At 36.9% G+C, this 20229-nt stretch overlaps 3 protein-coding genes across 3 annotated transcripts; all 3 read right to left on the bottom strand.

The window, feature by feature from the left end:
• Window positions 1–319: 319 nt before the first annotated feature.
• LOC136813096 (mucin-2-like) lies at window positions 320–4419 on the bottom strand. The gene is made up of 3 exons (XM_067069614.1): window positions 2031–4419; window positions 1322–1374; window positions 320–844 (listed from the first exon to the last, which is right to left on the bottom strand). The coding sequence occupies exons 1-3, from the start codon at window positions 4356–4358 to the stop codon at window positions 742–744; spliced, it is 2484 nt and encodes an 827-aa protein (XP_066925715.1). The 5' UTR covers window positions 4359–4419; the 3' UTR covers window positions 320–741.
• A 1988-nt stretch (window positions 4420–6407) lies between these two features.
• On the bottom strand, window positions 6408–12484 carry LOC136813095 (uncharacterized). Its single transcript, XM_067069613.1, has 5 exons — window positions 12371–12484; window positions 11464–11642; window positions 7793–10898; window positions 7448–7500; window positions 6408–6737 (listed from the first exon to the last, which is right to left on the bottom strand). The coding sequence occupies exons 1-5, from the start codon at window positions 12407–12409 to the stop codon at window positions 6620–6622; spliced, it is 3495 nt and encodes a 1164-aa protein (XP_066925714.1). The 5' UTR covers window positions 12410–12484; the 3' UTR covers window positions 6408–6619.
• A 507-nt stretch (window positions 12485–12991) lies between these two features.
• On the bottom strand, window positions 12992–19270 carry LOC136813094 (mucin-17-like). Its single transcript, XM_067069612.1, has 3 exons — window positions 13785–19270; window positions 13510–13562; window positions 12992–13324 (listed from the first exon to the last, which is right to left on the bottom strand). The coding sequence occupies exons 1-3, from the start codon at window positions 19086–19088 to the stop codon at window positions 13222–13224; spliced, it is 5460 nt and encodes a 1819-aa protein (XP_066925713.1). The 5' UTR covers window positions 19089–19270; the 3' UTR covers window positions 12992–13221.
• Between the last annotated feature and the right edge of the window lie 959 nt (window positions 19271–20229).

The following is a 20229-nucleotide window of genomic DNA, read 5'->3' as shown; positions in this document are numbered from 1 at the left end:
TAATAATAGGATAAACTAATAGATTCATCATCAAGATAGAAAAACAAGGCTACACCGAACAAATTTTGATTCCCTGTACTCTTAGATTCCAAATAAACGGGGGGAAGGGGGATTTTCGAGATTTTTATAAACGGGGGGGGACCTAATTGCCGGGGGGTTGGAAATTGTACTTCTGAAAACCCAAAAATAAGGTAAATATAGGCTAAAATCAGGCTATTGAGAGCAAAATAAGGGGCTTTCCCTTTGACAGCTTAGAATATTCTTAAAAATTAATAAACGGGGGGGGGGGGTCTTAATAAGGTCCGGGTCCGGGGGGGGGGGGGCGTTTATTTGGAACCCAAGAACACGTGTTCGAATAATGGAAATTCTACTGTGACACTTTCGACATTCCACAATATAGTGCAATCTGTCACTTCTTTGCATCAAAATCAGCTTAGAAGGAATTCAGTTGAAAATTACCAAAGCCGAATTACGTTGATGGTAAATACTTAAAAACTGTATAGTGTTGAAACTGGCTTTGGTGAATATGGACGGAAAACTTGAAATGCATTTGAATTAGTGGGCCATTTGATGAACCAAAAATCCTCTTTACGACAAAATTTATTCGTATCTCAGCTTGACGGATTTCCGTATAGACAGAAAAGTTGCAACAATGACTGTTGCATATATTTTGATTTGATTCAAGTCATGTAAAAATTACCTCTTGTGGTTTTTAGGTTATATTTTGAACATTTCAACTAATTAGGAGGCTGGTTGGTTGAAAGAATCTTTGACAGGTTGTGAAAGATCTTTTAAAACTTCTTTACAAATAGATGTTAATCTTCCCTCCAAGTCTGGTGCTTTCCTAACAAAAGAAGAAAATGGAGTGATCTCGGCTACCTTATATATACGTTTTTATAAGAAAAAACTATATAAGAACATGAGGTTTCAATGGCCAAAATATTAAGAACAAGTTCGAAAACATCCGAAGGCCTCAAACATTTCTGAATGTTCTTATAAAAGGACGCAGGGACAGGAATGAAAAATTAGAGCGAAGAACTTATTATCAAAAATAATAGCCGGCCGAGTTAGAATTAATGGAATGTTTGAAAAGGAGACTGATACAGAGAAGAAAAGGGCTAATGAAGGACAATCGAAAGCAATAGACCTTATCGGAGTTTTTCATTTTTCTAAAAAAGCGATGCATTGTGGGCTTGTTTCGAGTATATAATATATGTACAATAGAATTCCCTCGAGGGATTCCTAAGATACTTTTTTAGAAAAATTAAAAACTCGACTATAAGGTCTATATTTTCAAATCAATAAAGAAATGAATGCTTACCTGATGAATAATTTTGTCATTGTAGCCAAATGTTGTACGTCATGCACAAATTCCTATGGCAACGAAAAACGAAATACAATCATTCAAGTTTGATTGGGCTGTTCCAGAAAATGATCGTACATGGGAGGAGGTGGAGGAGATATTGTCCGGGGTAAACGGATAAACTTTTTCCTGCTTGGTGGTAGGCTGCTGGCATCCACTAACGGATTCGTGCTCCTTATAGACTATACTTTACTACCAGGGGTTTTGTAGAGGTCTGCGATTCAGACTAGCTTGGTGGGGGTAGTTTTGAATGCTCGGGGGTCAACTGCTGCTTGTTCGGGGGGTTAGACCTACTGTCCGGGGGTCAAAAGTCACAATGTTGGGGGGTGGTAAATTTCCAGAAAATGTTATATCTTCCGCTCCCCATATTCTTTTTTTTTCTGGAAGTGCCCATTAAGAAATAGAACCCCTCCCTTTCATTTGCGCAAAATAAACACTGAAACATGAATCATCAGCTTTCCAAATATACCAAAATACAAAATCATTTAGAAAACATGTAAAACCTCAACAAAATTGGATCATTTTTTCATATCTTAAAATTGCCAAAATATTAAAAGAAAGGATAAATATACATAAAGACTAAAACTGTTAGGTATACTATTGTACCTCAATTTAAGTTAAGAATAGGCGGGATCGACATTCAGGGGTCTGAAAGAAGAGCACTTACTTTAAAGATCACATTCGACTCAGATTGCACTTCCTTTGAGGCTTGTGAGCTCGACCCAATGTCTGGTTTTTTTTTAGGTTTCTTTACAAGAATTTCACCGTCAGTAATTGATATCTTCCTTTTTATACTGTTTTTACCGTCGCACAGTCCGACATTTTGATGATTATCTTGAATAGAAGTTTCAGAATTGGCATTAGGTAATTTATCGTCAGAAGCTTCTGTTTTAATGATGCTGCAGCGGCCCTTCGTTGAAGAATTCCTATCTTTTGGATCAGGTGTTTTTTGTAAAACTGAAATTACATTTTTTGGGACGGATTCTATCAATTTGGGAGATGTCGTACTTTTCGTGATAAATGGAATAATCTTTGGAACAGTAGGTGTATTTTGCGGAACTATTGGTATACTTCTTGAAAAAGGTGTACTTTGCGGAACAGTTGAAATACTTCTTGAAAAAAGTGTACTTTGCAGAACAGTTGGAATACTTCTTGAAAAAGGTGTACTTTGCAGAACAGTTGGAATATTTCTTGAAAAAGGTGTACTTTGCGGAACAGTTGGAATATTTCTCGGAACAGGTGTATTCTGTGGAGCAGTTTGTATATTTCTCGGAACAGGTGTATTCTGTGGAACAGTTGGAATATTTCTCGGAATAGAAGCTGTATTCTGCAGAACAGTTTGAATATTTCTCGGAGCAGGTCTATTCTGCGGAACAATTGGTACATTTCTTGGAACAGGTGTATTCTGTGGAACAGTTGGAATATTTCTTGGAACAGGTGTATTCTGTGGAACAGTTGGAATATTTCTCGGAATAGAAGCTGTATTCTGCGAAACAGTTGGAATAATTCTTGGAACAGCTGCATCCTGCGGAACAGTTGGTACATTTCTTGAAACAGGTGTATTCTGTGAAGTTGTATTCTGCGGAACAGTTGGAATATTTCTCGGAACAGGTTTATTTTGCAGAACAGTTGGTACATATCTTGGAACAGGTGTATTCTGTGAAGCAGTTAGAATATTTCTCGGAATAGAAGCGGTATCCTGCGGAACAGTTGGAATATTTTTCAGAACAGTTGTATTTTGCGAAACAGTTGGAATGTTTTTTGGAACAGTTGTATTTTGCGAAACAATTGGTATATTTCTCGGAATCAAAGTTGTATTCTGCGGAACAGTTGGAATATTTCTCGGAGCAGAAGGTTTATTCTGCGAAACAGTTGATACAGTTTTCGGAATAATGAATGTGTTCCGTACAGAATGATTATTTTGCAGAACAATAGCTGAACTTAAAGGAACGGTAGGTATATTCTTTGGTACAAAATTATCAACGCCGAAAAATCTGTAAGTACACGTGAGCTCACCGACATCGGATTTAGTTCTCAAGGGAACTCTTACAGATCTCGCTCCATTATCTTTATAATTAGTCTTTATAGCAGGAGCAGCAGCAGATTTAGTAGAAATTTCAGTCTTGATTGAAAGATTTGAAGATTTTGATGAAACCACCTTCCTAACCGATACTTCTGAGGAAGATAATGAAACTTTTCTAGCTGTCTGAAGAATGGAATCTTCAACTTTATTTGAAGTGGTAGATAATGTTTCTGAAACCGCTTTCTCAACCAATCGTTTTGAGGGATCAAGAATATTTCCAAATTTATCCATTAATTTAGATTTAACAAAAGCTCTGTCATTTAAAATTGTTAAAATATCACTGTCACCCTTGTGGTGAACCTTCTTCATATGTTTCTTAAAAACACTGTCGCAAAGCCACGTGTTACATTCACAGCAGGGTAAGACCCTATGCACACCGTCGTGACTTTCCTGACAAAACCTGACACGGAGTTGTCTTGTTTCTTCATGCACACAGTCCTGTCTTTTCATTTTATGGTTCTGTTCCATATGTTCCCTTAGACGTGCAACCTCCAAAGAACACACAGGACATTGAAAAGTTATATCTTTTTGTCTTCTTCCAATTTTGATCTTTTGCGCCTCAGCTACCTTAAAATCGTCATTGTTTTTCATTTTCGTTTCACATTGCTTTAAACTCCTTCCGTGCTTTTGCATGGCTGTAGAAGAATGGTCAGGAGGTTTTCCTCTGTTTCGCTTTTTCCTGGTACACCCTGCTCTTTGAGCTTCCTTCAACTGATGTTCACGGCGCTCTTTTCGACTCAATCGATTCGTTCTTCCTTTAGTACAGGGATACAATGTATTGGCAGTTATATATTTCGTCGGCAAGACTACACTATTTGAAGTAGTAATAGCGCTAATATAAGGTATTGAACTTGGTTGGCTAACAGTTGTTTGTTTAATACAATCTCCTCCAGGAAAATTTGGTGGCCCCATAATGGTGAACGTTGTGTCTTCTTCTATACCCAATTATTTTTGTTTTCATTCTTTTTTTTTCTCATCTAAAAACGACAAAAAATGAAAGTAAGTTATAATTTAGTGAAAAAAATTTTAATAGTATTTTAATATAATATATATACCGGGTGACCCACGAAAAAGTTCGGACCTTTCTCGGCGTCTTGAGGCCGAACAAATGTCCCAAAGTGCTCGGAATTTTGGTATTTAAAAAGTAGATATCCTAACTTAAAATTTGAGCTATCACTTTTTAAATTTGATCAACTAGTTCTCTACTTATGACCTTTTAAACTCAAAATTCACTTTTCGGAAAGTGTAAAAAACACGTAAAAAAGAGGTATTAAATTAATGCAATCAATTAGAAAATCTTTTATAAATTGACTTATTTAACGAGTTTTATGACATTAATAATTATTAAAAACACCTTTTAAAGTAGTTTTTGTTTAAACCAAGACTAGTTTTTATCAAAATTGGCACTTTCAAGGAATTTTCTCAAAAACTGTATATCAAAAACGTCTAAAAATACCTAATTTGATACCCCTTTTTTACCTGTTTTTTACACTTTCCGAAAAGTGAATTTTGAGTTTAAAAGCTCATAACTAGGGAACTTGTGCGTCAAATTTAAAAAGTAATGGCTCGGATTTTAAGTTAGGATATCTACTTTCTAAATAATAAAACTCCAAGCACTTTGGGACATTTTATCGGCCTCAAGACGCCGAGAAACGTCCGAACTTTTTCGTGGGTCACCCGGTAGTTTGCATTTCATATTTATTCACAGGACCCAATGGATTCTTCTCCTATGTGAAATCTTAAAGGTTTTGTTTTTAAATAAGAGTGATATCGTTTGCCTACTCATCAATTTTAATTCACAAGCTTTTTCACATTGGATTGACACGGATGTGGAGCAAGATTTGGTAAGAAAGAGGAAAAGAAAAACATTTTTTCACTTATATCAGCATAACATAACAATAGCAAGACACTGTCCTGATATGAAATATGTGTCTGATATGAAACGGGAACACTTATGTAAAAATAAAACCTTTATAATGTGACAGTTCTCTTTGTCTAATAATAGTTGAAATATGACAATTCCCTGAAAGCGGCTTCTTTTACGGATCTTATTATAAAGTTCGTGACTTAACTTATTTGAATATTTTGCGACTTTTGGAAAAAAGTCACTTGTGTTAAAACCAGCAAATTCTGGTTAACCCGAAGGCAAACTACAATCATGGTCGTAATATTTGAGAAAAAAGGGAAATTCCTAAGAAATCTCATATAACCACAAACAATTTGGAAGCGCTCCAAATTAGGTTGGAAGGGTAGAGTTTTAACTTTCAGTTTTAACATGAGACTTAAGAGTTAGGAGGACCTTAGAATCTGAAGATCCAAAAGTTCAAAAATGGTCCAATAAGGCTCATAATATAACCTGGAAGTCTATACCCGAGCCAAATTGAAATATCCGATTAAATTTAAGAGATGGCCCATAATTGACTTTCTCGCCCGAACTCCAAATTTCGAAAAACGAGAAAATAAGCTTAATTCTCAATAGATTTCGACCATGATTGTAAATCCGAATATGGTAATAATTATAAAACCCCGATAGAAAAATAAAAATACTTGAAAAGCGAACCATAAATAACTTAATTTACAAAAACAACTCCAGTATAAAAATAATTTAATAAAAAGTAAGGGATTTAAAATAATTTATTACATTCGCTTACACTTTACGTTCACCGGAAAAAATATCATATTACCGAAACCACATCAACGTTTTTTCGACATTTGAGAAGCTTCATTTGGGGTACACGTTTTATTATAAGAACATCCAAAAATTTTGAAGCTTTCGATTGTTCTTAACTTTTTAAGCCAAAAAATGTTCTTAAAATGTTCTTATTTTACCATTTTGTAAGAGATATTGTCCAATTCCTAAAAAAATCGGGTGTTTTAGAGTCTATAAGGCCTTAAAATTTTCTAGACTTGTTCTTAATATTTTGGCCATGGAAGACTTGTGTTATTATATAGTTTGTTCTCATAAAGAAATGTGTACTAGAATACGGAAAGTATAGGTAGTCTTGGGTAGTCCGACATCTAAATCTGTATCAAGCTAAATGTCGCAGAACGCAAGGCTTTACAATGCGTAAAATACCTTCGAAAACACGATATGAAGATTTTATCAAAAAAACAACAAACACAAAAACACGACATAAAACACGACAATAATAGCACATCACAGATAATGGTAGTTACAAACCCCGCTTGTTCTGATAGTTCGAAGCTAAATTCTGTTTTAAAGGTTGGGACATTTCTTTCAACACTTCTTTACAGATTGATGTCAATTTGCTCTCCAACTCGGGTGCTTTACTGAAAATGAAAAACGTGATGGATTGGTTGACTTAAGGCTTGGGGGCACGAGAAGTTTTTTTCGCGTTGGTGCATTGCAACATGCTCCATCCCACCAACCTAAAACACTTTCTCGTGTCTCCACCCCATTTTTCTTTCTACCAATAAAAGTGAAATCTCACTTTTGTTGGACAAAATCAGCGTGTCTTTTGGGTATTTCCCTCACTTTTTGTCCCATGAAATAAAATAAGAAACCATGAGACAAGCATTTTTTTCTTGTGTTGGTGGGAAGGAGCATGTTGCATTGCACCAACGCGAAAAAGACTTCTCGTGTCCCCAAGCCTTAACTAATTACATTTATAAAGTACAACTTTCAAAAACTTCCAGGGTGTTTATATTAAGTTCGATGACCTCAACGAAGAACACGAAGTAGTTTAGTCTGAATTTCAGACCTCTACAAAACCCCAGGTAGTATAGGAGCACAAATCCGTTAATGGATGCCAGCAGCCTAGATAAAAGTAGTTAGAAATCTAAACATCTTACCTAATCTAAAAATTCTACAAGCAATTAAATTTCACAATTACCTCAAGTCAAATGTACATTCTACAGTTTACATTACCTTTCCAGAAAATGGCCCTGGCAGAAAATCAGCACGAGAAGTTAGGATTATTTTTTAAATTATGGAGATTACATTTTAGAAAAATTCACTATAAAACATCGTTATATTTTACCTGATGAATATTTTGGTCATTGTGGCAACGTTTTCAACATCTGTTACGAAGTCCTAAAACAAAAGAATGAAAAAATCTTTAATAAACTAGGGGGGGGGGTAATTTCCTGGATGATGGGAAATGTACAGCTGAACATGTAAGGGAGATAATAAATTAAAATCAGGCTATTTAGAGCAAAGAGGGAATTTTTCTTTTGATCAGTTTTGATAGCTACATATTTTTTCTAAAATTAAAGGGCATAAAAGTACTGACGAAATTTGTAAACAAACCGTATGCAGCGGGATACAAGGGATGGCGTTTATAAGGCATAAAGGTCAAATGGAAACACAAAAAGATTTGTTGTACCTTAACAACCTTCGAATGTAATTGGCTTTCCTTTTGACATCTCGGTTGTATATTGTCGACGTCCGACTGTATCGAGTCTTGAAAAAGCTTTCGTTTTGGTATCAGCAGACTCGAGGAAGGATTCATTCTTACACTAAACGAGTTTTCCATAAACATATTCTGAGTTTCATTTGCGCATTGAAAACGATTATTATAATCCACTTCTAAACGAGCAGACTTTCGGCTCTCTGAAGACCCACAGTCGGCATCTTCTGACAAGTTCGTGTAATCAATACTGTTGACAATGTTAAGGACACCTTTTCCTTCTTTAGTTGACGGTGTTATAAGAATTTTCTCCTCGTCAGAAGAACGAAGGATACTCGATTGATGATGTACAGAGTCCACTATTGGAGTATTCTGTCCTTCCTCTCTGGTTAATTTCTTAGGGATCTCTACCAGTGCAACTTTCGCTTCATCTTGTACGGAGCACGCTTTATACTTTACTTGAGAAATCTTTGTTTGATTTTTGACAATTGCAAGAATTTCCGCTGGTGTCAATGCTTTGTTAGCCTGTTCGATGCGACAAAGAGGGTGACTTTCTACGGGTGTAACAGTGATGTCTTTTTCCATTTTAATCCGAACGGGAGAATCAGATTTACTGAATTCCGACTTTGGTAGTTGATCTAATGACAAGGTGCTCTTGACAGGTTCATTACATATTTCAAAGTTCTTTAAATTTGGTGATTTCGACGAAAGATATGGAAGGCTATCAGCAGATTCGAATAATTTGTCGATTCTAGGAAAGGAATCGTTTTCGGTGTATAAAGATTCGTTTACGTTTGATGTGAAAACTTTCATCGTCTTTTCATATTGACATTTAAGGGATGGATAATCGGATTGAAGATTGTAGTTGTCCCATGATTCAGAATTTTCTGTCGTTTTATTATTATACGGACCAAACCAAATATCTTTGGATTTAATATTCGTCCACCCGTTCCATTGGCTTTCAATCAATTTTGCAATTTTCAAATCAGAGAAACTTTTCTTATGATATATCTTCATGTGTGTTTTAAAAATGTCACCACTACATATATATTCTTTACATTTACGTTTGGGGTAAAGCAAAGGTATATGTTCGCCTCCATGTTCTTTGATACATTGTTTCATGGTCACATATTTGTTCAATTCGTGTTTCAACCCATGCTCCTTTCTCAAATGTATGACTAACTTGTGTTTACGAAGGAATTGTGAACCACATTCAAGACAATGAAACCAAGGGTCATCATTTTCATTGGCGTTCTTCGTCAAATCACCAGAAGAAGAATCGATTTCTCCGGATTCAAGACCGTTGGTTATCTCAGTGTGTCCAGGAATGTTTAGTTGTTCTTTAGATTGGTTATTACCTTCATCCACGTATATTCTATGGGGCTTTGGGCCAAAGAGGTTTTGTTTTCCCATTAGCGGCAATGATTTGATTTCTAAGTCACCAGCTAAAACTTTACTAGAAATATTTTGATGTTCCATAGCTAAAACATTGTTAAGACATTCAGGTGGATGGTTTCTTTGGGGATTTTGTGTAGAGAATTTGAGATTTTGAATTACCAGTGGTTCAATCTTTTTAGCTTTAGGTTCAATAGTTTTAACAAATAATTCATCATTCTCTAGCTTTTCACTCCGTAAGACAACCTCTTCACCAGGATTAACTGCATTTATTTTTTCAGATTGTTTTTTAAAAAGGGTTGGATGTTTTGCTGAAAATTCCATTTCTTCAATAAGTTCAATATTTGCAGAAGATTTGCTGTAGATACAATTTGAATTTTCCACGATGTTGAAGATTTCACTTTCAAAAATGTCGAACGTGTTTTTATTAGATTCAATTTGATCACCATAGGTAGACAAGGTCGATTTTCTGGAGGGCGACTCGATCTCAAATCTCTTTGTTAACGTTATTTCAATATCTGATTCGTCTGTGTCATCTTTTACATTGTGTCCAAATCTCTCATCATCTCCTTCAAACAACTTTGAGTTTCCCATTGGTGATAAAATGATTTCTCTTGACTCGATCACATCAACATCTTCACCATTCACAGGTTTACATTTATCTATTTTTTTGTTTAGAATATTCGAGGATTCTATTTCTTCAGGTTCGACATTAATGCGCTCACATTCGTTTAAAAATTTTGATTTCTTTACTGGCGGTGAAACAATTTCTCCAGGTTCAAGCCCACTCATTTTTTCAAAGTCAGAATCCTGTTCATAATGTACGTCCGGATTTGGTATCTCCTTTGTCGCTGATTGATCAATACTGTCGTGATTACGTTTCTCTCCGATGTTTAAAATGCTTGGTGTCCCCGATGACAAATTCTCATCAATTTTTCGTCGGAATTCTTGATCAGTCGGCGATTGTTTTGATAATAAATGGCTGGTCATGGTTGCGGATCTATTATTAATGGTGCTATTACATTTTTGAGATTTCTCTGATAAATACTCTGTGGTGGAAATTGAGGTTGTCTTTGTACGATAAGCTGATTTTGAATTCTCATCGTCACAAGGAGATTCACCGTCTAAAAATAATGATCTTTGACCAATAGCACTGTTAGCATTTTTCCTTCTATTTAGATAAGACCGGTCGTCGGTTGAAACGCAAGGATATTCTCCGTTTCTGACGGTCACATTGCTGTTATTCCCAGTGACCGTTGAGAAAGTTCGTCTACTCATTTCCGAAAGTAGGTTAGTATCAGTTGTTCGAGCGGAGAGACTGGAATCTAGGTTATTTCTACGGGTGCATCCGTATAAGATCGTGGCGTTTTTAAGATGATAAGAGGCGGGCGGCTGGTATGAATTTCGTATCGAATACGCTGGTAAAAGACGGCCTAGTGTATCAAGTTGATTAGCGGTGACTGATTTTTGGCCCCAATACTTAAGCTCGAGTTGATCCATGAGGCTGAGGGCGGCCATACGGTTCATATCGTGACTCTTCTGCATGTGATCGATAAACCACGCCCAACAAAGCCAGACGTTACATATCTCGCAAGGGATTATGGTATGTTGACCTTTGTGTCTTGATTTGCAAAATTGTATTCGATCCAGTTTGGAGGCTTCGAAAACTGCTTCTCTGATCCCGTACCTAACAACGAAAAAGTCGAAAGATGAGACTCCATACCTCGAAGACACAACGCGAAATTTGCTCAGTTATGACAATATCGAGTTGTAGGGTTTGTTAACTAAAGACATCTCCCCTTGGAATTTCAACTTAAAGTTGCCAATCCCTTTGAAATTCTAAGCAATTATAAATCTTGGATTTTCTACTATTAAGAATTTGGCTTGTATTTAGTGATATTTTTTATATACCTTACCCAAATCAGAACAACAATTAGACTCCCTTGAAATTTGGTGCAATTTGGCGGAATTTATTTTGGCGATTTAATAAAATTTCTAAATTTGGCGAGAATTAATTTTGGCGAACGACCCATTTTTGTTCAATATTTTAGCTGAAAAAAGAGGAAGAAAAGGGTTTTTAGGAGAAATAAAAACTAAATTGAAAGGAAATCAAATTTGGCGAATGACCAATAAATTTAGATTGCTTTCCGCCAAAATTTCTTCCCTTAAGGCATTTATTTATTTAGATCAGATCATTAGGTTCAAAATCACCAGCTCTTATAGAATAAACAATGACTACTGAAAATGTTTACCCATGGACAACAATGAAGTGATCTTTGAGGTTTTGATGGCCATTGACAGGCACTCCGCAATGTGGGCACTGGTACCTAACGACAAAACTATCACTACGTTGTCTTCTCGATCTGTTACGCGATCTGTTTGTCTTGATATAAACAAGGTTTTGTATTCCATTCTCGTTGCATTGTGCCATCTGTAAAAAAAGGTATTTTGATATCTTTATTATATACCCAAGTAAAAAATATTCTGGTCTCTTGTCAGTGGTTGTTAAATCCACTGAAGTTAGGAACAAGGTATTTCCAAGAGTCGATTAGGGTGACTAAAACTTCACTGTTGCTTTCCTGAAGAGTTAAAAAAATGGTACTTGACACCTCCCTGATTAATGCTCAGTAAAGGGGCTAAGTGGTGTAATCCAGGGAGAAAGAGTGGCGCCCTCCCCTACCTTCTGGTAAGATAGCTATCGTGCCTCCATCCTGCAGTCACAAGACTTACTTACTTACAACCACTAAACTAAAGTATATAAGGAAGTTGCGTCAAAGTCAACGTATAGCTGTTGTTTTAGGGGAGGGGCTTTTTAGGTTTCTATTCATTTGTAAAGACAATCGAGGACACCCTTGAAAGATATCCTCAACAATTATTTCTTTAATTGGCTTTATAAAAGTAAAGATAAGAGAATCACCCGATCACCCGGGGGAGGGGGTACTAGGGTTGGCGGATGAGGGGTATGTGCGGATGGGACCCTTAGAGAGACTTTTTTTAAAAACTCCCTACCCTTAGAGAGACTTTGAAAGGTTAAAAAACTGATCACCGTCTGCACATACCCAGCACTCATTTTTGCCTAAGTACACCCCCCGGAGAATCAGTATTATTTAGGACATTGACTGAACAAAGAATTTCATAGAAATTAAAATAGATAACTACCTGTTGATTATTATTCGCTGCAATTGTTGGTGGACCCATTTTGATTTTGATAGATATTACTCAACTGATCAGCCATTCATATTTTTCTTTCATTTTTGAATCTAATTATTTCCTATTAGAAATGAAAGCGATTAAATTGTTAAGCATGCTAAATCAAAGTCAAATACAAATACATAAATTCTCTGTTCACGCTGTATAAAGTTACTTGGGAAAAGTAAAAAAAACAGAGTCATACATATATACTTTTTTTCACTTTAAATTACAAAAACTGCCAAAAATTTGGTACAAAAAATAGTGTATTTGATATGTCGTAAAAATGAAATTTAGCATTAAAACTAATACCCCCTTCAAAATCGATGTAAAAACTATTTTGATCTCAATTACACAGCTGTATGATCTACAGGCCTTGAAGATGGTGAACTCCCGGAATAAGCTTTAAACTTTCTCTAAAATATTTTGACGATTTCTGAAAGATTAAAAAATTAAAACTCGAAATCCAATTCATGATTTGATAAAAAAATGTTCTACAAAAGTTAAGCATGAAAATAATAAATTTGTTGATAAAAACGCGAAAAATACATCTAAAAACTGAACAAAAATCTTAAAGTATTTATCCCAACTTCAAAATAAAGTGCTAATTCAAGTTTCTTTGAAGTGTGGTAGTTAGCTTAACTTTTTTTAATTCGATAATCGCCACAAATTAAAATTGACACTTATTAAAAGACAACTATCATATGGAACATAGCACTTCAACCCAATAAATGTCCATTTATATGCTTCACCCAAATATTTTTAGAACTCGTGTAAATTTATTATGCATAGACCTATTTACAATGAGATTGTGTTGTGATTTATTTCTTCTGAGCTCCACTGCTTATTTTGAAAGGTTTTGAAAGCTCACCCAAGACATTCTTACAAATTGATGTCAATCGGTCTTTTAAATCAGGTGCTTGCCTAAAAATGTAGAAATAGCAAAATTCTGAACACGAGGCTCAGATTTAGGCCCTCAGAACAATAGTTAATATTCTGTTTGGACTATGAAGAATCTCAAGAACAACCCAAAACGTTAGTCTCAACTTGTGTCGACTCTTGAAAAAAGAATGTGTTCTATGTGTATTTTACAGAACATAATCCCTTACCTGATAAACAATTTCGTCATTGTAGCAATACTTTCGACGTCTTGTACAAACCCCTACAAGATTGAAAATATAAAGTTTAGCTACTCGTTTTAAACCTGCTGAATAATAGAATAATTTCTTCATACAATTAAAACATTGCTAATAAGCGAAAAGAAAGAAAGATAAGTTTTAGTCTCTAGTAAAAGTAAATCTTCCCAGGTCTCTTCATCTTCATTTGTATGGAAACAACAGTTTTCTCTTACAAAAGGGATAGTATATAGAATAAGTATCATTACCTCGAGATCAGATGATGTTCTTGGGCCAACCTCTTTCGGTTTTGAGCAGTTTGTACACAAGTTGATTGGAGGTGCCTTTGAAATATCGTTATCTGATGCTTGTGTTGCGATAGAAGCATTCTCAACGAAATTCGTTTCGATTGTTTGGGTCAACGTGGAGGTATATTCTTTATCGGGTGCATCTTCATGAGTGTTGGGCATAATATTCACAGATGTACAACTTGAATGTAACGCAGCTTTAATCTCCAACGATTGACACAGCTTTGATCCTTTGGCTTCAACAGCTTCCGATTTGATTAGATTTGTAAATTGATTGTCTTTTGCTTCAGTTTGAGCAGGTGTAGCTATCGTTCGTGTCAGTTTTGCTGGTGCAGTAGCCTTCGTTTGAGATCGCTTTGCAGCTGGAGTTACCTTCGTTACGGATGGTTTCGCTGTTGGAGAAGCCTTCGTTATAGATGATTTTGCTGGAAGAGTAGCCTTCGTCTTGCTTGGCTTTGCAGCTGGAGTTGCCTTCGTTACGGATGGTATTACAGCTGGAGTTGCCTTCGTCTCGGTTGGTTTAGAAGCTGGAGTTGCCTTTATTACGGATGGTTTAGAAGTTCGAGTTGCCTTCGTTACGGATGGTATTACAGCTAGAGTTGCCTTTGTCTTGGTTGGTTTAGAAGCTTTTGCAACTGGGGTTGCCTTCGTTGCGGATGGTAGTACAGCTGGAGTTGCCTTCGTTACGGATGATTTCGCTGTTGGAGGTGCCTTCGCTACGGATGATTTCGCTGTTGGAGGTGCCTTCGCTACGGATGATTTCGCTGTTGGAGGTGCTTTCGCTACGGATATCTTTGCAGCTGGAGTTGCCTCTATTACGGATGGTTTTACAGCTGGAGAGATTTTAGTCTCGGTTGTTTTAGAAGTTGGAGTTGCCTTCGTTACGGATGGTTTCGCTTTTGGAGGTGCCTTCGTTTCGGATGGTTTTGCAGCTGGTGTTGCCTTCGTTACGGATGGTTTCGCTGTTGGAGGTGCCTTTGATTCGGTTGGTTTAGAAGCTGGAGGTGCCTTCGTTACGGATGGCTTTGCAGCTGGAGTTGCCTTCGTTACGGATGGTATTACAGCTAGAGTTGCCTTCGTTACGGATGGCTTTGCAGCTGGAGAGGTTTTCGTCTCGGTTGTTTTCGCTGTTGGAGGTGCCTTCGTTACGGATGTTTTTGCAGCTGGAGTTGCCTTCGTTGCGGATGGTTTTGCAGCTGGAGAGGTTTTAGTCTCGGTTGTTTTCGCTGTTGGAGGTGCCTTCGTTACGGATGGTTTTGCAGCTGGAGGTGCCTTCGTTCCGGATGTCTTTGCAGCTGGAGTTGCCTTCGTTACGGATGGTATTACAGCTGGAGTTGCCTTTGATTCGGTTGGTTTAGAAGCTGGAGGTGCCTTCGTTACGGATGGCTTTGCAGCTGGAGAGAATTTCGTCTCGGTTGTTTTCGCTGTTGGAGGTGCCTTCGTTACGGATGTTTTTGCAGCTGGAGTTGCCTTCGTTACGGATGGTTTTGCAGCTGGAGAGGTTTTAGTCTCGGTTGTTCTCGCTGTTGGAGGTGCCTTCGTTACAGATGGTTTTGCAGCTGGAGAGGTTTTAGTCTCGGTTGTTTTCGCTGTTGGAGGTGCCTTCGTTACGGATGGTTTTGCAGCTGGAGGTGCCTTCGTTCCGGATGTCTTTGCAGCTGGAGTTGCCTTTGTTACGGATGGTTTTACAGCTGGAGTTGCCTTTGATTCGGTTGGTTTAGAAGCTGGAGGTGCCTTCGTTACGGATGGCTTTGCAGCTGGAGTTGCCTTTGTTACGGATGGTTTTACAGCTGGAGTTGCCTTCGTTACGGATGTCTTTGCAGCTGGAGAGGTTTTAGTTTCGGTTGTTTTTGCAGCTGGAGTTGCCTCTATTACGGATGGTTTTACAGCTGGAGAGATTTTCGTCTCGGTTGGCTTAGCAGTTGGAGTTGTCTTCGTTGTTGATGGTTTTACAGTTGAAGGAGCATTCGTCTGGGTTGATTTCGTTGTTAGAGTAGCCTTCATGTTGGTTGGTGTTGCTGAAGGAGAGATTTCCGTCTTGGTTGGTTTTATAGCAGTAGTGGCCTTCGTTATGGTTGGTTTTGTTATTGGAGTAGCTTTCATCTGGACTGGTTTTGCAGACGGAATAGTTTTAGTCTGGCTTGCCTTTGTTTGATTTGGTTTAGCAGTTGAAGTATTCTGCATTGGCTTTTCAGCTTGAGTTGCATTGGACTGAGATAACTTTGTAGCAGAAGCTGCTTTCGTCTTTGTTGGTTTTCTTTCTGGATATGCATTGGCTTTGGTTGGTTTTTCAGATGTAGTTGCATTGGTTTTAGTTGGTTTTTCAGATGTAGTTGCATTGGTTTTGGTTGGTTTTGCAGCTGGAGTTGTCTTGGTCTGGGATGATTTCGTAACTAGAGTTACTTCCGTTTGTGGTGGTACTGCATTAAGAGTAGTTTTCGTCTGCGGTGGTATTACATTTGCAGTTAGAATAGCTGCCGTGTATGTTGGTGTTGGTGATGCGTCTATTGCTTTGGATGGAGGTTCTTCAATTTGGGACGGCTGCGTGGTTTTAACCAGTTTGGTATCAACTGGATTTGGCGTAGACGACTCCGTATATTTATTTGGTAGTGTGATTTTCTCTTGGACGGGTTGGTGAGGATCCATGGCTTTTGGTTCGCTTGCAGGCTGGAAAGATTTCTCTTTTGAAAGTTCTAAAGCTACTGAATCTGGATTCTCCACAAAGTGTTTACATTTGCTCTGAGTAGGTGAATATTGTGGATTTTTTTCTGATGAATTAGGGGATTGGAAAATATCAACGTTACATTGTGATGGCTTGACGGTCTTTGCCTCGATTTGATTGGGGGTCTTCTGTTGAACGTTTATCTGAGATATTTCCGAGATTTCACATGGAGTGGATATTTTCTGATTCGGAGGTTCAGACTTTTTTGCTTCTTCAGTTATTAGAGAGTCGGTATCTAACGGTTCTGGTGAATCTGGCGTTTGTAATCTCTCATCAATAGCTGCATAATCAATCTTATTCCATTGTATATCTTTCACCTCTTTCGAACCGAACTTAATTTCTTTAGCAACAACAGCAATACCATCCCAATAATACTCTAAATACTCATTCATCAAAGCATATATCTGACAATATTTCATTTTATGTTCATTTAGATAATGATTAACAAATCGAACATTACAAAACCAAACATTGCAAATTTCACATGGCAAAGGTGTGTGTATCCCACCATGGTCTACATTACAACGATCAACTTGTTGCTGTTTGAGTGTTTCAAATGTCGCTATCTTAGTATCGTAATAGTGATAAAATGCTAAATGGTGTATCAAATAAGTCGCTAAAGAGAAATATTGACCTTCGCAATGAGGACATTGATAGAGAAATTTTGCTCCAGTCGTCCTTTGGATTGTCCTATGTTCAGTTGGAATGGAATCGAGTGAACAAAGCCCTGTTAGTGTGTGTGAATCCTTCGACTTCAATTCTAATGTGGATAGTTTAACTCTTGCATTACGTGGATTTGGAGGTTTCTTGTCTTTGGTAGCTAGTGGTTTGGTAGGATGTGAATCTTTGTTCGTTGGTTGTTCTAGAGGTTTTTTCAATACCGTTCCAGTTCGTTTTGCAAGCTGTACGACTTTGCCTGATGTTAGTTTTATAGTTGTTAAGTTTTTGACATTTGATGCTTGTGAAGGCTGTACGGGTATTTTTGTAGAGGTAGTGGAAGCATTTATAGATTGTTCGTCAGCTGATTTTGAAACGTCCTTTAAAGGTTCGGTAACTTTTATCTGGTTCGATTTCGTAGGCTCATGGTTAATTTGTTTTACATCTTGCTCATTAGATGCAGACTTTTGTAAATCAGTAAAACGTTTAGAACTTTCGGATGAATTTGTCACATTTACGGAATCGATTACTTTTTCAGTTTTTGATTTCTTTGTTTGAATTTCTTCATCTTGAGGAAGAGAAGCAATATCTAAATTTGTTCGTTTGCGAGAATTGATAGTTTCCTTATCCTCCTTCTCACCCTCCTCATCGCTACTCATAATCTCAATAACTTCAATTTTAACAGTTGCAGGTTTTAAACGATTCTTGCTAATAATGTCAATATCAACTGCTGAATCAGTCGTTTCCCTGCTTTCGTTTATAGAGTCAGTCTTCTGACCGATGTTCAACAGTGTTTTATTGATATTTGACATATCCTCAATCTCCTTTGCCATTTTTGCAATCTCTTCTGGCGATTTTTCTGGTGATACAGCTAGAGTTTCAGTTGCAGTTTTCTGTGCTTTCTCAAATGTCTTTCTAACCTCGTTTGACTTTTTCCCAGGTGTAGCAACACCAGATTTAATTTGCTCTTTTGTTTTTGTTGTCGTTGTCGTAGTTTTATGTTTCAATTTTGATTGGTTTAGCAGATCCGTAGCTTTTCTTTTTAACTTCGATGGTCTAACCACAACATTTCCATACTGGTCAAGTTTTTTGGCTGTGATTCTGTGACCTGCCCAATATTTCTGTATCAAGTCTTTAATATCAGCTCCTATCATCGTCATACGATGTGATTTCTTGATATGTTGAATAAGGGTAGGTTCACAAAGCCATATCTCACAACGATCACACGGTAGGATAACATGTTGTCCATGATGCTTAGCTTGACAGTATTGTATACATTCCTGTTGTTTTTGTTCAAATCTAGCATTATGACGTAAATAATCGTGCTCCAATTGTAAATGTCCCGTTAAGTCTGACTGCTTCTCCTGGCAGATATGGCACTGGAAAATCGCATCTTTCTTTACTTCGTTGTTGGTTTTCTTACGTTCATACTGATGTACCTTTTTCAAATGGTTTCGTAAGTCTGTTAGTTTCTTATCACAAAAAGGGCATTTAATAAGCTTCTTTTTAACGACAGGTTCATCTCTCACAGTCTCTGGGATGTCACTTTCGTTATATGATCGTTTCCCATGTGTCCGACTGGTATAAGTTCTAGATCGATCTCGTGAGTGTTCTTCATAATAACTGTTCTCAAAATCATGGTAATTATTTTGACGTCTATAATTATTTCTCATGTCTGGATTGTTGTGAAAATATGGTGCCGTATCAGTTGGGTAGTTATGAAGATAATCCTTTCGAAGATCTGGTTGATGGTTATTGATGATATCTTGTCTGTTACCGACAGTGATCGGCTGATGAAAATTTCTAGCATTTAAACCAATGAGATTATTCGGATTCGTAGGTGTATGAAGGGCAACACAGTCGATTAACACAGTCGGAGGTCCCATGACTTTTACCAAGAAGGTGGCTCTTCTTTGTTCAAATTTCTTGTTGTTATTTTTGAATGATGTTTAAATATTTTCTCTGTAAAAAGATAAAATGAAGAATATTATTTTTTTTACAAATAAAAGAACAAGCAAGTACATTAAGTAAAAAATCACAAATTTAGAACACTCTTTTTGAGTCACCGGTCGTAAGTAGTCCAGTGGCTTATCACAATAAGTCATAGACTGGATTCGTTTATAATGCGTGTAATACAGTAGTACAGGCGTTATATGATAATACGATTATTGTTACGGGATTTAGTTTCCAGTCTTCCCTCCATTACTTTTTGCTTTTTTTCTACTATGTGTGAATTAGTCGTCTACAAAATAATAACAAAGAGTCCTGGTTACGTTTTCAGAAAGTGGATTTTTTATGATTAAGATAGTAAACTCCGGTAGTTCTTCAAACCTTAGTAAAAAACATTGAAGTATTAAGAAAGATTGTCAGGTTATGTAGTTTTTAATTCAGGGTGCAGATGTACGATATAATATACACATTTTTTTATGAGCAACCGAGTTGCTAATGGTCCAGCCTTGGATGGTTAAAGAAAAAGCACCTTGGCTCTGGCAACCTAGCCCTGAAACTGATCAACGGGAGAACAACAAAAAAGAGAGGCCTTTTTGGCATTAAAACGTGTACCAATGGTATTTGAATAATGTTGGACACAAAATAAGGTAAAAAGCCAAATTCTTTTAAGCTAAAAATCCATAAGTAATTTTTTGGCTGAAATCCGAAAAATTCCTAGTAAGTTAAAAAGAAATTGTGTATACTGAGTCGTATTTTAGCTCCTAACTTTCACTGTCTGATCAACACTGCTTCTATTTTTCTGGTAAAGATGACAGGTGACTCATGGGTAGCAGGAAGTGCTTACTCTTTGGTACCACACCTGACTTCAGGCTCTGCCTTCATTTTGCCGCAAATTTGATTTGATTTGTCGTTTTTTGTTTTCTTTTGTTCATTTTGGTTGATTTTACTGGATATGTCTTTAATATGTTTTTAATTTTTATTTTACGTTCTTTTAGATTACCATTTTTTCTCGGAATAAGTATTTGATGTCCATTAGGTATTGACGCTAGCTAGTAAAGCTCAGTGACATTGGCCACG

The sequence above is a fragment of the Clytia hemisphaerica genome, unplaced genomic scaffold (assembly GCF_902728285.1).
Source record: "Clytia hemisphaerica strain Z4C2 unplaced genomic scaffold, Clytia hemisphaerica genome assembly, whole genome shotgun sequence".
Taxonomy (NCBI): domain Eukaryota; kingdom Metazoa; phylum Cnidaria; class Hydrozoa; order Leptothecata; family Clytiidae; genus Clytia; species Clytia hemisphaerica.
The sequence above is the reverse complement of the archived record's forward strand: the minus strand, read 5'-3'. Positions and strand labels throughout refer to the sequence as shown.

Bases quoted from the DNA above. Each gene is read 5' to 3' on its own strand.
- LOC136813096 (XM_067069614.1), bottom strand. From the start codon at position 4,358: ATGGGGCCACCAAATTTTCCTGGAGGAGATTGTATTAAACAAACAACT. The intron at 1,375-2,030 runs GTAAGTGCTCTT...TCGTTGCCATAG, and splicing joins AGTCGAATGTGATCTTTAAA to GAATTTGTGCATGACGTACA. The intron at 845-1,321 runs GTAAGCATTCAT...TTCTTTTGTTAG, and splicing joins ATGACAAAATTATTCATCAG to GAAAGCACCAGACTTGGAGG.
- LOC136813095 (XM_067069613.1), bottom strand. From the start codon at position 12,409: ATGGGTCCACCAACAATTGCAGCGAATAATAATCAACAG. The intron at 11,643-12,370 runs GTAGTTATCTAT...CTTTTTTTACAG, and splicing joins CAGCGAATAATAATCAACAG to ATGGCACAATGCAACGAGAA. The intron at 7,501-7,792 runs GTACAACAAATC...CTTTTGTTTTAG, and splicing joins TACATTCGAAGGTTGTTAAG to GACTTCGTAACAGATGTTGA.
- LOC136813094 (XM_067069612.1), bottom strand. From the start codon at position 19,088: ATGGGACCTCCGACTGTGTTAATCGACTGTGTTGCCCTTCATACACCT. The intron at 13,563-13,784 runs GTAATGATACTT...TCAATCTTGTAG, and splicing joins GAACATCATCTGATCTCGAG to GGGTTTGTACAAGACGTCGA. The intron at 13,325-13,509 runs GTAAGGGATTAT...CTACATTTTTAG, and splicing joins ATGACGAAATTGTTTATCAG to GCAAGCACCTGATTTAAAAG.